Raw genomic sequence first — 15434 nt, 5'->3', positions numbered from 1 at the left:
GCTCTTTTTGATCTCAGTGATTTTGTGTCTACTCAGCAATACTGAAAATCAGGCTCTTCATTTTTCATAACATTCCTACCTTTAAGCACAATACAAAATGTATCAAAATACACAAATATTATGTACCTGGTGTGCTTTGTATAAATAAAAAGGACAGATTCTTGTCCCCAAGAGTTTACAGTCTAAATAAGACATATTGAGCAAGGGTTGGCATAAAAAGTGGAGAGACTATCAAAGGAGAAGAGTTTCATGGGGGTGTAAATCAAGAGGTATGCTTATTGTCATGTAAGTTCCTTGTTATTCATTATTACATGTATTGAAATTTGGGGACAAAAGGCTTAATGCCATAGCAATTGCTACATAACTGGTGTCATTGGCTTCAAAGAGTCCAGGACTGCAGGATGGGCCAAAATCAGGAAAGGAAGAGGTCAAAGCTAGAAGGCTGACCCAAATAAATTAAGGAGGCATTTGTGTGATAGTGAAGGCACATAGGTCAGGAAGAATGGGGATTTCTGCAAGAGAGAGCAAGTCTGATTTTGTGCTTATGGCACTGAATTGAGATTCAGTAGATTTGAGACCTATTCCTGACTCTGCAATAGACCTCCTATGTGATCACAACAAATCAGTAATTTAATCTCTCTGTGCCTCAGTTTCCTATTTTTAAAATAGGATTATAATAAATCCTTATCACACCTAGGACTTGATGTTGTTTAATTGGCAACTGTTTGGTTTTATTCTTGGTGCTGATGGAGGTGATATTTTTCTGCCAGGAGATAGTTGATCCAGGATTTCTGGATTTTTTTTAACACAACACAAATGTCAAAAAGATACAGCATGGGAAAAGGAATTTGGGAAATATTGTAGGTCATTCTTGGAAAGGGTGACAAACAATGTGTTGTTGGTATACAGCAGGTTTTGTTTTGTTTTTCATTTTGTTGGGATTTGCTGCTAGCCTTGAATCAGAGGTTTACAGTCTGTCATTGAATCTTGTTGTTAAAGTTAGACCAGTAGTGGTAGTAAATGCAGCAACTTCTAGCACTCCAGCAAAGTACAAAGCAAATAATATGGGGCATCCACACAGTCCTGTTTATTTCCATGGGCTACAGCAAAGGGATCAGATAAGTTGGCATCTACTGATACAAGGAGCTGCATGTTGTCATGGAATCAGCATGCAAGATTGATTAGTTTGTCTGGGCACCCAAGAGCAAAATGTCCAATGGACATTTTACAAAGGTTAACAAAGGCAATGTATAGGGGTGTTTGTTGTTCAGCAGTTTTCTTCTGTGATTAGCTTAGGATAAATATCATGTCAACAGCCGTGCTGCGTGATGAATGAAAACCACACTGGGAATCAGGGAGAATATCATCTACAATCATCTGAAGCATTTGTAGCAACAGTTTACCAACGATCTTACAAGCAATGGAGAGTGGTGAAATGCCATGATAATTGATGCAATCATGTCTGTTCCCTTTATGCTAGTAGATTGTTACTGTTTTGACATCTTTGAAATTCTGGAGTAAAACCTAATTTTCCCAGCATAAAGTAAATAAGTTTAGTAAAGTTTTGTGAACAGTAGGACCATTGGATTTGAGCACTTCATCTGGAAATTAATCAGTTCCATCTTCCTTTCCATTTCCATAAGTTCTTAGTCTCCTCCAAAGTTAATGGATCTTTGAATTCAAACTGAACTGATTATTTGCTTGATTGAGTCTATTTGATCCCTTCTGCTTGACTCACGATTGAGGAGAGTCACAAAATGTTCTTTCCATCTTTCTAGTATCATACTGTACTCAGGCAATGCTGCTGACAGTGGACAGGATTGAACAGTTATTGGCACCTCACACTCTATACATTTTAACTCCTGGGGAAAAAAATCTCAGGTATTATTAGGATGAGCAAAAGCTTGTCATTCTGTTGTTTTATTTGTCCACCAAGTGTCCTCCATCTCCAGCAGCTTTTTCTGCAGTTCAGATTTTGATTTCCTGAGGGCTTCTACAGACACAAGAGAGGTTCAGCTATTCAGTTCAGTCTCGTGCATGACTTGACGGGCCGCAACAAGTGATTGGACATTGTTGTCATTTGCATCAAACCAGTCCACATTTTGTCAAACTGGGACACCAAGAATGGCATTAGCTGTTGATTGCGCTGCAGTTTGAAAGGAGTCCATTCATTGATATTTCCACTTATTCTTGCATTAGCATAATTTAATAGTGCAGTATGAATGGAAATTGGTAACTGGGTTCTCCCCTACTCAGTGCAAAGTTTTGAGATATTAACATATTGGTTTGGTTTTGGGGCAATTTTCAATCTAGGACTTGAATCCTGATGTTCAGTTTAACATGTATGAGCTGGAGATCCATTAAACATTCTGCACCTTACATAGCCCTATTAATTTAAACAACCTTCAGGCAGGGGCAGATGACAGTTTTGTGGGACCCCGGACAGTGTAATTCCACGGGGCCCCCCCTTTGCCACGGCGCATGCGCAGTAATGCCATGCACATGCGCAGCGGTGCCACGGCGCATGCGCGGGGCTTTTTGAAGCGCGGGGCCCAGGGCGGCCGCCCCGTTCGCCCTGCCCTATATCCGCCCCTGTCTTCAGGTCATTACAAAAGGTAATGATATAGCCTAGAAGGTGCCATTATTCTGACTGGAGGTGCTGCCAAGAATAGAACCACTTCCCTGGCACGTTGAAAAATGTGTTTGTAATAGCAATGTCAAACTTTGTGCAGAGTGTTAGGAGTAGTTATCCTTTTGTATTTAGTGACCCACATTCAAATTTCCCCATAACTCTGTTCCAAGTGATGTAATCATCTCTGGTACAAGCACTGAAGTCACCCAGTAATAAGATTTTATCATTATCGGATATGTTTCTTAGAGTGTCAATCAATCAGTTATAGAACTAAGCCTTAATTTCTTTAGGAGCATGTAGAGTTGGGGTATAGGTGCTTGTTATTGTCAGAATGTTGTTGTGGGACAGTAAGCAATGTCATTAGGTCTTCAGCTATTGGCAAAGATTGTGGTAGTAGTTTATTAGCAATGGAGTTTACTATTGCGAAACCTGCCCTATCTAGGTTGGTATTTTGATCGACCTTGTAGTCCGACCAATAGAAAATGTATTCTTCTCTAAGCACTCTGCTGTCATTTAGTCTAGTGTCAGCTAAAGCAGCAATATCTATTTGATACATGTATAGATCTTTTGCAACTAACGCAGTGCTTTTACAGGCTCAATTTTTCTTTGAGTCAAATAGTGTGTGAACCATCCAGTATTTGATTGTCTGTTTCTGTCTGTTTTTGAAATTGTTTCTCCCTCTTAAAATGGAGAGCCTGTTTTTTGTGAGAAACCAGCAAGAAGTTAGTGAGAGGTGAGCCTGTTTTACCCTATCTTTTACGGGGGCCTCTTTGGATGTAGATAAGTGGGGCGTTGTTGCTTAAGTAGGACCTCATGTTCCCAGCACCAAGTGAGAATTATGTAACCATCACACCTAGACTGCTGTGTGGAATGTAAGAATGACCATACCGGGTCAGACCAAAGGTCCATCTAGCCTTGTATTCTGTCCTCCAACAGTGGTCAATGATAAGTACCCCAGAGGGAATGAACAGAGTGGGTAATCATCAGAAATGATCCCTCCCTTGTCATCCATTCCCAGCTTCTGACAAACAGAAGCTAGGGACACCTTTCCTAACCATCCTGCCTAATTGTCACTGATGAACCTATGGAGGTTGTTGGCTACCAGCTTCTCAGGCCTATTGGTACTGCTGAGGAAACTCATGCCATGAGTCTTTTTGTAAGGATTTGATGAATAATAAAGGGAGTGTGCAAACCATTGGTACCAATAGATTGTCCACACAGAATAGTTTAATATGCAATATGTGGTGCATAGTAGCAGAATACCCAGCCAAGACTCGATGGCTGATGGGTGCTGTGTCTGCCTACCAGTGCCTGCTAATTTGGCTATGTGGTTCCTGCCATTGTCTAAAGAGTGTCCCCTGCCAGGTATGTGGGGTTCATGGGCATTAATCCATATTCGGATTTTTCTGCCCATTTGTGCCCTGCTGCAGATGAAAGTTGTACATCTAGAGTCACGAGTCTCAGATCCAGATACTGGACATTTTGCCCAGCTGAGGACTCACAGGAAAAGAGGGGTTGGCCTTGAGAGGAGTCTCTAGGTGAGAGATTTCCCCTTGCCCTTACTATGGCTCTATGATGCCACTAATGTATTTATGTATGGCTGTGTCTTCATGTTTGAGTGCCCATCTGTATAAATGGGTGAGCCTGTGAAAATGAATTGGTGTGCCTGCATGAATTAATAGATATAGATTTTTAATAAAATCTGTGAAAACTAGCTTCCACTGATGTTGATATCAATAATGTTATATATGGGTTTTGCATGTGTTACAACAGATATCTTTCTCTGTAAATTCAGTCTATAACTGTGTGAGTATATACTATTTGTGTCCCTTCATGTGTGTGAATGCCAGAGTAAATGACAATGTTTGTGTGCATAACATGGCAATGCCTATATGAGACCAATGGCGGGGAGGGGATATTCTGGCTGGCTGACCTAGGACAGAGCTCTGTGGGCAGTGTGGTTGTGCCTATCAGTGAATGATTGGAATAGGCTGTGTTTGGCTTGGTGCCTGGCTTGACATTCACAGTGGGGCAGTGACTGTAAATGATGATAAACTGTGGGTTTGACTATCTTGAGGAATGACTCACTGTGCAGCCTGGCAGTGCCTGTGTCTGAATGATTGGGTCTGGGAGGGGGGCAGTAGGTGTGACTGGCCGGGTGCACAGCTCTGTGTGGCAGTGCCTGCCTGTGAGTGAAGGGGGCGGGGGAGGCTATGGGTCTGACTGGCGTGGGGCATAACTGACCAAGCAGCATGGCAGTGACCATGAGTGATGGAGGGGAGACTGTGGGTGTGACTGGCCTGGAGAACAGCTGACCAAGCACACTGTGGCAGTGATTGTGAATGATGGGGGTGGGGGGAGGCTGAGGGTGTGACTGGTCAGGGTAACTGCTCAGTGTACAGCTTGTATAGGTAGTGCCTGTGCTGTGAGCTGGGCGGGAGGTTGTGGGTGTGAATGGCCAGGGGCACAACCCAGCTTTGTGTGGGCGGGGAGGCCTGGCAGAGGCGCAGTGCCAGTGGCGGGCACAGGGCACGGCCCAGCGTGTGCACAGCGCGGCGGCGGTGCCTGTGACCGCCCGGCTGTGTCAGGTGACTCGGGTCACGCAGACTCTCGCTCGCTCCCGTGGGAGGACGCGGGGCTGCGGCTGCTCAGCTCCCAGCGCCGCCCGGCCCGGCCGAGCAGCCCCCGGGGAGGGGATCGAATCGGGACCTGCCGCGGCCGCGATGAGCCAGGGGCCGAGGAAGCCGCCGGAGGAGGAGGAGGGGGATGAGCTCGTTGGGCTGGCGGACTACGGGGATGGGGCCGAGTCCTTCTCGGATGGAGACCCGGAGCCCGGCGCCGATGAAGCTTGTGAGTGTCCCGCCGTGCCGGGCGGATGGGGCAAGGCAGGGGCTGATGTGAAGGGGGGTGGCACTGGGGGATGGGGCAAGGCAGGGGCTGATGTGAAGGGGGGTGGCACTGGGGGATGGGGCAAGGCAGGGGCTGATGTGAAGGGGGGTGGCACTGGGGGATGGGGCAAGGCAGGGGCTGATGTGAAGGGGGGTGGCACTGGGGGATGGGGCAAGGCAGGGGCTGATGTGAAGGGGGGTGGCACTGGGGGATGGGGCAAGGCAGGGGCTGATGTGAGGAGGGGGGTGGCACTGGGGGATGGGGCAAGGCAGGGGCTGATGTGAAGGGGGGTGGCACTGGGGGATGGGGCAAGGCAGGGGCTGATGTGAAGGGGGGTGGCACTGGGGGATGGGGCAAGGCAGGGGCTGATGTGAAGGGGGGTGGCACTGGGGGATGGGGCAAGGCAGGGGCTGATGTGAAGGGGGGTGGCACTGGGGGATGGGGCAAGGCAGGGGCTGATGTGAGGAAGGGGGTGGCACTCGGGGATGGGGCAAGGCAGGAGTTGATAGGAAGGGGGTGGCACTGGGGGATGGGGCAAGATAGTTGTGGGGTATAGAGGGGGATGGGACAAGGGAGAGGTTAGGTGGGGAGGGAGCAGGGAGTGACTGGCTCTGTCAAGAGGACATGGGGAAAGGCAGTGAAGGGACAGGGGAGTGGTCAGGGCAATTACTGTTTTGGGGGGGCGGGAGGAGGGTATGGATCTGGAGATGCAGTGATAGGATGACGGCCTGGACTAACTAGAGAACCTGGCTCTGAGTGTGGGAGTATGGGGTAAAGCAGAGGTTGAGTGTGGGAGGGGGGAGAAAAGAGTCTGGCTCTTTGGGAATGGACTGGGAGGGAGCAGGTCCTGAGGATGGGATGAAAGCAGGGGTTGGCAGTGTGCATATGGGATGGGGCAGGACTTGTTGATGGTGGACTATAGGATGAGGTTAGGGTCTGGCCATGTGTGAGCTTATGGAACAGGTCAGTGGTTGACTGGCTTTTATGGGGATTTGACATAGGGAAGGAGGAAGAGAGCAGGTCTAACTATGTGGGGGAAAGAGGAGGTCAGGACTCAGGGGCTGTGGAGTGTGGTTGTGGATGAGGTTAGCTGGGAAAGTCAGGACTCTTTTGGGAAGGTGTAAGGAATATTGAATAGGAAGGTAAGGCAGCGTTCACTGTATTGTGAGGGGAAGGAGAGTAAGCAAGTGTGAGCATGTCAAAGTTGTCTGTTACAGAGGAGGCAGCAGGAAGGAAAATGGCTGTATGATGAAGGGAATGTGTGGGGAATAAGGATGCATATAAAGAGGAGTGGACAGAAAGAGGGGGACTCAATGTTCTGGTGTGGGAGGGGAAGTCGGAGAGCAGCACTGGTTATGTGTGTTGGGGAAGGGGAAAGGAGTTATCCTAATGGAAATAGAAGACATTTGAACAGAAAAAGATGTTCATGTAGTCCTTACCACGTCTTTTACCCTGAAAGCTTTCCATGTATAATACGAATGGACATAGCTTGGTGATGTTGCTTTAGAGTGCCAAGAGGCAGGGAGGACAGATGTAAGGCTATAAAAGGCAGCAGCAAGCAAAGAGCTCTGTCTCCAGGGTTGTTCTTCAGCTGTGAATGTCAGTCCCCATATTTCCTGGCTCTGCTTAAGTATCTGTATAACTGTATGTGTATACATGTTGCTGTGGGTGTCTGTATAGCTATTTGCTTAGATCTATCAGTGCATGTGGAGGCAACAGTGAATTGATATGGAACAAATGGTTGTTGGGAAATAAAATACAAAAGAAGTAGGTGAGGCCAACACCTTAGCTTTCACTCAGAATGTGCACTATTTTCCCCTTGAAACACTGTCACATTTTACAAAGGAGCTTGGAGACCACTGAGTATTTCAGTGGATTGCTTTTTAAATACACAATACAAAGTCAACTATTAATTGTTATACCAACTTATATGGTATAATAAGTATTACTGCTTATAAAATCACTTGGCAATATGAGTAAGGGATTTTCTGTTAGTGTGTTTATTTTTTTTCAAACTACTTATTTATTTAGGACATTTTAACAAGTTTACAAATCTTTGTCATGTAAATATAAGAAGCAAAACAATCAATTACAACAGTTAGCTTTCATTGTACAAGACTATAGTAAACCGATCTTTCTGTTAACAGGGTGTTACTGTATTACAAAGTGAACATCATTATAACGTTTATGCCATTTCTCGGGATTGTATTACATTGAATTGAAATCTATATATACACATTTAACATAGTAGGTATGTCAATATTTAAAAAATTAGACAGATATATTGGTGTTTTTGCAGCTGAATGTACCATGTGTGAATGCAACCAACTAGCTAAGTATCTATCGTTCCTCTATTTTACTGGGTTCATAATGTATGTGTTAATTTTTCCATAATCATGGCCCCCCCGTATTTTTGAACTATTCTTCTATCGTTGGGCTGTTTTTCTTTTTACTGTGAGGTGCTACCAGTAACCAATCAGATACTAGAAGATGAGAGATTAATTGTTTATTTCCTTTTGCATGGCCATTTCCAGTAAGAAGTCCCAGGATGATTACCAAAGGATCATTTGGTAATAAATAGCCAATAATTTGTGATATATGGCTACAGATTGCTTCCCAATGCTTTCTAATGATGGGACATGTTCTGCATACATACATAAAATCTCTTTCACCACAATTTTTCAACACTTACCCCATGTAATCTCTACTTTTTACTTGATAGGTGTGAGGTATCTTTAAAACAGTATCTTAACAAAATTTTCGTTTGTTGTGCTATACATGGAAATTGTTGGTCCTCTTTTCCAGCCCAAACCCCATTCCTCTGTAGTAATTTGTTCATCCACATATTTTTTTCCAACATGTCTGACCACTTCTTTGTTAGGAAAACTGTCTGCAAAGATTGATATAAATTAGTTATAAACTTTTGTTTCTTAACAGCATTTTTAAATACATTCGGTTAGCTTAAGACTTGCAGTAGAGAAGTAATCCAGAGGAAGTCACTGAGAAGATAATGGTGATCATATCTCAGTAGACTTTTGCTGCCACTGCAAAAATTAAAAAAAAAAAACCCCTATTGAAAATATTTTTCTATTAGCATGCTAATATTATATTTAATTAATGAAAACAACTATGTCCCAGAAATATCTGAAGGAAGCAAAAGCATTGCGGGAGAAAATCTTGAAGATCCCTATGGAATTTATCTTCTCTTGTTCCTTAAAGGATACCTTCTCTCCCTTGTCTGAGCTGTGAAATCCTCTTCTCTTCCTTGTCTGAGCTGTGAGACTGGACAGCTCTCTGGAATCCACAGGGGGTAGGGCAATTCATAGAGTTTCCAGGCAGGCTCTGGCTCCCAACAGCTCTCTTGGAAGTCTAGTGGATCTGGACTGCTTATTGCTTTTGAGGACTGCAGATGGCAGAGTCTCCATACCATAGAGCCGGGTTACTCAACTTTGGAAGCCCCGGGGGCCACAATGATACTCTCAGCACATGTTGAGGGCCACAACTTAAGTGTGGTTGCATATATATGCAAATATACGCAAATATACGCAGATGGGTTCTTTTACACTGACAGGCATGAATACAAAGTTTAAGGCAAGACTGCACAACACACAGGCTCCATTTAAGTCAGTTCTTCTGATATTAATAAAATGCAGTATTTACCTGATTTCCACCCATATGATAGCACTATTAATGAACAATGACAGTCCAGAAATTTAACTACTAAAATGCATATCAACAGGACACCATTATATTGACTACCTTTTTGTTTTGGCTCCCACCCGCGGGCTACATGTTGAGCCCAGTGTAACCCTAAACTGTACCATGGGCCGTAAACAAATGGCCCACGGGCCACGTGTTGAGTATCCCTTCCATAGAGACATCCTGGATCTGTGTTACCTCTTTTACGTAACTTCCATTGGGCTGGAGGGAAAGATGTGTTTCTCTTCTCCTTGGTTTACTCAGGCTCTGTCTTCCTTTCTCTGTGACCCATGGAGCAAACTGCAATGATCAGTGTCACCAATCCCTCCTTCCCAAGAAAGAGAACTGGAGGAAGCTCAACATATGGCACATAACCACTATGTCTATGTGAATATGATGGAGTCCAGGGATAAAGCAGACTAATCATTTTTGGAAAAAGTTATGATTGTACATGCACAGGGAGTTTCTGTCATGAACATACTATGGATCATCTTCCAATACTAGTAGTTACTTACCTCTTGACTGAACACTGGGAAATGTTAGTGAATAAAACATAACAATCTTCCAGCTTTCCACATATAATCATTATTTTAAAACACTTAATTTTTTGTAAAGCCTCACACCCACTTGTGGTGTATGAAATACAAATCTTCTCACTTGCAGATGGGATACCATACTAGAAAGCACGTACGTGACAGGCCCAAAGTCATGCAGGATCAGAATGCCAGATCTGGTGGGTCTGTGGCTGAACAGAACCAGATCTTCTGATTCTCAATCTGCTCTTTAACCTCAAGGCCATCATTCCTTCCTCATCCCCACCCAGAACCCTTCTCTTACCTATAGTGTGTATGAACCTTCACTAACTGAATAGCTTTTTAATTTGCACATAACTCTTACCTGTTAACTGTTTGGGCTCAGGCCATCTGTTAACACTGAGGATGTATGGTGCATATTTTGTCCGGGGGACACTGTGGTGCACACCACAGTATAACAAAAGGTCACATTAACAACAATGGAAGCATAAGAAATGCACAGCAGATGGGAGTTTGGGCAATGAGGAATTATTTCTCCCAATGAGTAAAGTCCATATCACAGTAGAAAATATATAATAATGATTCACATTAGAGAGACAAGAAAAACAAAGGCAGGCATATATTAGTTTAAACTAAAACTGGGACTTGGGAATGTTGTTAATGCATCAGTAACATCACATACAGAATAAACTGAAAAAGGTTATTTTAATATCCTGCTTTTTGTCTGATTGTTTATTGAGGTAGTCAGCATTCGGCTTAAATAGTTGAGCTCCTATGTTACAGTTACAGACAAAGGCCTGATCCTCAAAAGGGACCTGCAAATCAGACTCTTACTTTACATTATGGCCTCTTCACTTCTAGTCTTGTAACATACCTGTAACATAGATAAGATATATATTGTAATTGTCTCCTACTCTTGGGATAAGACACTGGATAAGGAGTCAGAACTTAAAGAAGTCTGTTTGAAAGAAATCTATAAATCATGGAGTGGCGCATTAAATATCATTCAGCCTCTCCAGTAACTTGAAGAAGCTAATATGGCATAGGCTATATACTACCGTCACTAGTAGAACACAGTAAAGACTCCATACTGTTCTCAATGATTGTAAACTCTTCTCTGAGCAAGACTTTTGTCTTGCTTTTTCTCTATAGTGCAGTGTATATGCCAGTGGTACTGTATAAATATGTGTGAAACTGCTTTTGATATATTAATTCTGTCATGACTGAAGGGCATCACACCAGAGAAAAGTGCTTCTGAATAGGTTGTTTTGCACAAAACTTGATTTGTGAATACTTCCAAAGGACACATTACTTGACTAGTATGACTTCTGCGGTCTGGATTTTTATGGTTGTAAATGGAAATTAAGATAAAGGATTGTGCTGATCTGCGTTGGAAACTGTTGACATCTTCATGACTTGTGCTATGTGTAAAGTTGACTTTCACAGATGTTAGCTTTTAAAGAAAGATATATCAATTATTACAATAATTTTATTTTCTAAAGAAAATAGATTTTTTCCCTCACTGTCAAAGTAAGTGAAATGTATAGATTAGTATTTGTCATGTCATAACTACAATTCAGTAACCTAGTCTGGAAAGTTGTACTGACAAATACACTCCCTAGGCATTTCCGTGGCCAGCTCAGAAGGGACTTTTCATATACAGGCAGTCCCCGGGTTATGTACAAGATAGGGACTGTAGGTTTGTTCTCAAGTTGAATCTGTATGTAAGTCGGAACTGGCGTCCAGATTCAGCCACTGCTGAAACTGATCAGTTTCAACAGCAGCTGAATCTGGAGGCCAGTTCTGACTTACATACAGATTCAACTTAAGAACCCCAGGCATCCCCAAGTCAGCTGCTGCTGAAACTGATCAGCAGCTGATTCCAGGAAGCCCGGGGCAGGGGCTTCCTGTAGTCAGCCACTGGTCAGTTTCAGCAGCGGCTGACTTGAGGACACCTGGGGCAGAGCAGCTGGGGTGCTGCTGAGTTGGTCCAGTGGCGCCCAGAGCGGCGCTACGGGACCAACCGGCAGTGCCCCAGCTGCTGTACCACAGGCGTCAGGAGCAAAGCCGCAGAGCACGGGGGCAGCGGGACAGCCCAGACGCGCCGTGGATATCCTGCTGCCCTTGGGCTCCGTGGCTTTGCTCTGCTTTGCTCCCCGTCCACCTGGTCTGCAGACCAGGGGGACGGGGAGCAAAGCGGCGGAACACGCGGGCAGCAGACAGCCCAGGCGCATCTGGGCTGTCAGCTGGCCGCGTGTTCCGCCGCTTTGCTCTGCTCTGCTCCCCGTCCCCCTGGTCTGCAGGGGAGCAGAGCAGAGCAAAGTGGCAGAACACGCGGGCAGCGGACAGCCCAGACGCATCTGGGCTGTCAGCTGGCCGCGTGTTCCGCCGCTTTGCTTCCTCTCCCTGGTCTGCTGGAGACCAGGGAGAGGGAGGGCCCCGTTCGTAACTGCGGATCCGACATAAGTCGGATCCGCGTAACTCGGGGACTGCCTGTAGTCAACAAAAGAATGTGGGCGGACAATGTATCTTCCCATTCCTAGTCTACATAAAAGGAAATCTATAATCTTCTCAAAGGAAAATGCTCTATCAATTCTGCCATCTATAGTCTGAAAATATGGTGTATCTTCTTTATCTCAAACTTACAAAATAAGAAAGCTAAATGGAAGTCTCAAAAGCAATAGACTTCACATCAGTTGTATTTGTTAGCAAATCTGATGCTTGAAAGTAAGTTTTTTAAAAGTATAGTTTTAGCATTAAGCAGTCTTTTTTTTTTTTTTTTTTTTTTTTTTTCTAGCAAGAAATTAGGATTCCAGAAAAAGGGGTACTGATTTGGCAGTTTACCTAATGTGACAATTTTAAAAAATAAAGTAATTAATTGGTTTTGGACAAGATACATATTTTTATTCTTTAAAAATGCAAAAAAAAAAAAAAACAGACAAGAAAGAAAGCAAAATAAAGTCTTTAATTCAAATGTTTGTGATTAAATAAACCATCAAACAGGTTTTCACTTATCTGGTGTTGGCCAAGACCGTTAACAAATTGCTCTATATGGATATATCTATCTTGGCCTGTGCTAGGTGGCTCATGGACTCAGGCAAAGTGGCTATTTAATTGCATTGTAGATGCCTAGGCATGACTTGGAGCCTGGTCTCTGGGATCCTGCGATGTGAAAAGCCTGGATCTCTTCACCACAATTAAACAGCCTCTTAACCCCAAGCTCCACAAGCCTGGGGCAAGGGGCAGCCACAGATATCTAATTACAGTGTATACTCTCTATAAACAGTTGCACATACACATTGACGTGACTGTCTGCTATATATTTTAGAGATTTTCTCTGTTCGTTCAAGAACTCTTCTAAAACAGTAAGAGCTAGCTTCCTCTTATCATTACTTTAAGTAAAGTAAGGGTTTGGTTGTGCCAAGAAAATGGGATATGCCTGGAATGGGATTGCTTCTAATAAAACCATACAGAAAAAGACAGAATCAACAGGCAAGTGAAAGAGGCTGGCTGGTGTGCCCCCCTCACACCCGTCTGGGTCTGCCTCAGCCCTCCAAGGGCAGGATGGGAGGGCTGAGGCTCCCCCATCTTCGAGTCATATGGGAATATTGCTGGCTGTTCCCTTGTCACAGAGCAAGGGAAAAGTGCACAGTTTACAGCATTCCTCACTCTGGCTACGTCTAGACTACGGGGTTTTTGGTATCCCGGAAAAACTCTGCCACGTCAAGGAAATGCATCTGCTCTTCTGCTTTTTTTTGTGGAAGAGCAGATTTGCTCTTTTGGAATCCCTGCCTTCCTCCTTCCACGAGGAAGAAGGGCTTTTCCGAAAAAGGAGGATTTTCTAAAATTTGGCTCAGTGTAGATGGGCCAAATTTCAGAAAAGCCTCTTTTGAAAAAACTATCGGAAAAAGGTACGCAAATTGCAGGGCGCACTTTGCGTATCTTTTTTCGATAGATCATTGTAGCCTAGATATAGCCTCTGCCTGTGGAGTGCAAAGAGCAGACCAACCTGGACCTACCCCAGCCAGATACATGCACCCCTCCCAGGCTATGCCCTCTGGAGCTGCAGCAGCCATGGAGAAGCGCTTCTCATGTGGCCCCAAGCTGCTGCGATGAGAGAGAGTTGGGGTAGTCCTCACACCGTGAGCAGCCTGAATTCCTCATCCCCATCCCAGAGAAATGTTTCAAATGAAGAAAAAAAAAATTAATTGATTTAAGCACTGTTGTGTAAATCTCCTATTATTGTATATTTTGGAGCAGCGGGGATCATTCAAAATCTTTTTTTCTTTTTCTTTTGAAAAAAATTAACTATGAATTCCCAGAACTTTTGTTTGTTTTGTCTACAAGACCATATCTTCAGCAATGGAAATATCACACCATAGAAGGGCAGTAGTTTGCTATTGATGAAAGTGCTGACGCCACTTTTTACAGCAAGTATGTTGTACTTGGAGGAGTTTTGTTCATGTATAGTCCAACCCAACACCGTTTAACTTGTGACATCTAATGGGATCGTTTTACAAGGTGGTATGGATACAAGCCTTTTAAAATTATCTAAAAATCATGAAATCCAGGAGTTACATCATCATCTGCACTAGGGATTTAAACAGGTAACTGGTTACCCCATAAGCATCATCCTTACTGCTCCAGCCCCACAGGGCTGCAGTCGACAGCCTTGCACAGGGGAGTGTGGGCAGAAGCGCAGGGGTTTAGGATTGCCAGCTCCCCGCCTGCATGAGCTGGGAGTCAGCAGGCTTGCACAGGCAGAAGCGGCAGCGGGGTGGAAGAGGGTTGACAGTTCCCAGCCTGTGTGAGTCTGCTGACTCCCAGCCCACGGGCCCTCACAGGCTGGGAGCCGGCAGCCCTCCCCCCCGCCCTGCTGCCGCTTCTGCCCTTCCCCACCTCCCCCCTGCAAGGCTGCCAACTCCCAGCCTATGCTGTCTGGGAGTCAGTATCCCAGAAGGTCTGGAGCAGCCCCAGCCCATGGCACAGAGGCCGTTCCAGCCCATCTGTGGTGGGGGTGGGGTGCTCCAGCCTAGTAGGGCTGGAATCCCCCCTCTCCTCTCCCCTGTCTGCCACTGTTCAATCAGTTAACAGGTTAATCTTAATGTTTGACTGGTTAACTAATAAAACAGGATTCTGCATCCCTAATCTTTATCACAATCAGTCGCTGCCTACTCTAGTTACTTTTGAGCCAGTAGGTGGTGCCAGTGTGATGTTCTGTAACAATACAGACAAGATACTAGTTCCCTGGTATACCACCTGAGTAATTAACACAAGATACATATTTTGTACTTTTTTTTATATGCCTGCAGTGTACTTCAAGTAACACATTCAATTTCTGGAAGAGTATATAGACTTGATGATGACAACACATAGTTTGCACTCTTTAGGTGAAAGTTACCCTAAAGAATGCAAATTATGTGTTGTCATCAAGTGCAGATAAATCCATTTAGATTATTTTTAAAAAATTAAAAGAACTATCTATTCTTAAGGTCCTATACTCTAAAGCAGCTGATACAGGTAGAGCGAAAGTCTGAAAGGTTGCTGTGTTGCAGCTTTACTGTAGAAAATTGGTGATCTTTCTGTGACTTGTAAGGCTTCAAGCTAGTATCTGCCATTATATCAATGTGTGGATACTTTAAAAAAAAATTTCATCCCAGTACTACAAAGTACGTTATCAG

The 15434-nt window shown here is 44.3% G+C and overlaps 1 protein-coding gene across 3 annotated transcripts in view; it reads left to right on the top strand.

The window, feature by feature from the left end:
• Positions 1-5111: 5111 nt before the first annotated feature.
• RRAGD (Ras related GTP binding D) overlaps positions 5112-15434 on the top strand; it is a 39683-nt gene continuing 29360 nt past the window's right edge. Inside the window, exon 1 of one of the 3 annotated variants that reach the window (XM_006133300.4) lies at positions 5112-5482. In XM_006133300.4, coding sequence (XP_006133362.2) covers positions 5356-5482 — 127 coding nt within the window. In that variant the 5' untranslated portion in view covers positions 5112-5355. The remainder of the gene's footprint in view (positions 5483-15434) is intronic. The other 2 variants (XM_075923885.1, XM_075923886.1) reach the window with 2 other exon arrangements.

This window comes from Pelodiscus sinensis, chromosome 3, assembly GCF_049634645.1.
Source record: "Pelodiscus sinensis isolate JC-2024 chromosome 3, ASM4963464v1, whole genome shotgun sequence".
Classification (NCBI taxonomy): domain Eukaryota; kingdom Metazoa; phylum Chordata; order Testudines; family Trionychidae; genus Pelodiscus; species Pelodiscus sinensis.
The sequence above is the reverse complement of the archived record's forward strand: the minus strand, read 5'-3'. Positions and strand labels throughout refer to the sequence as shown.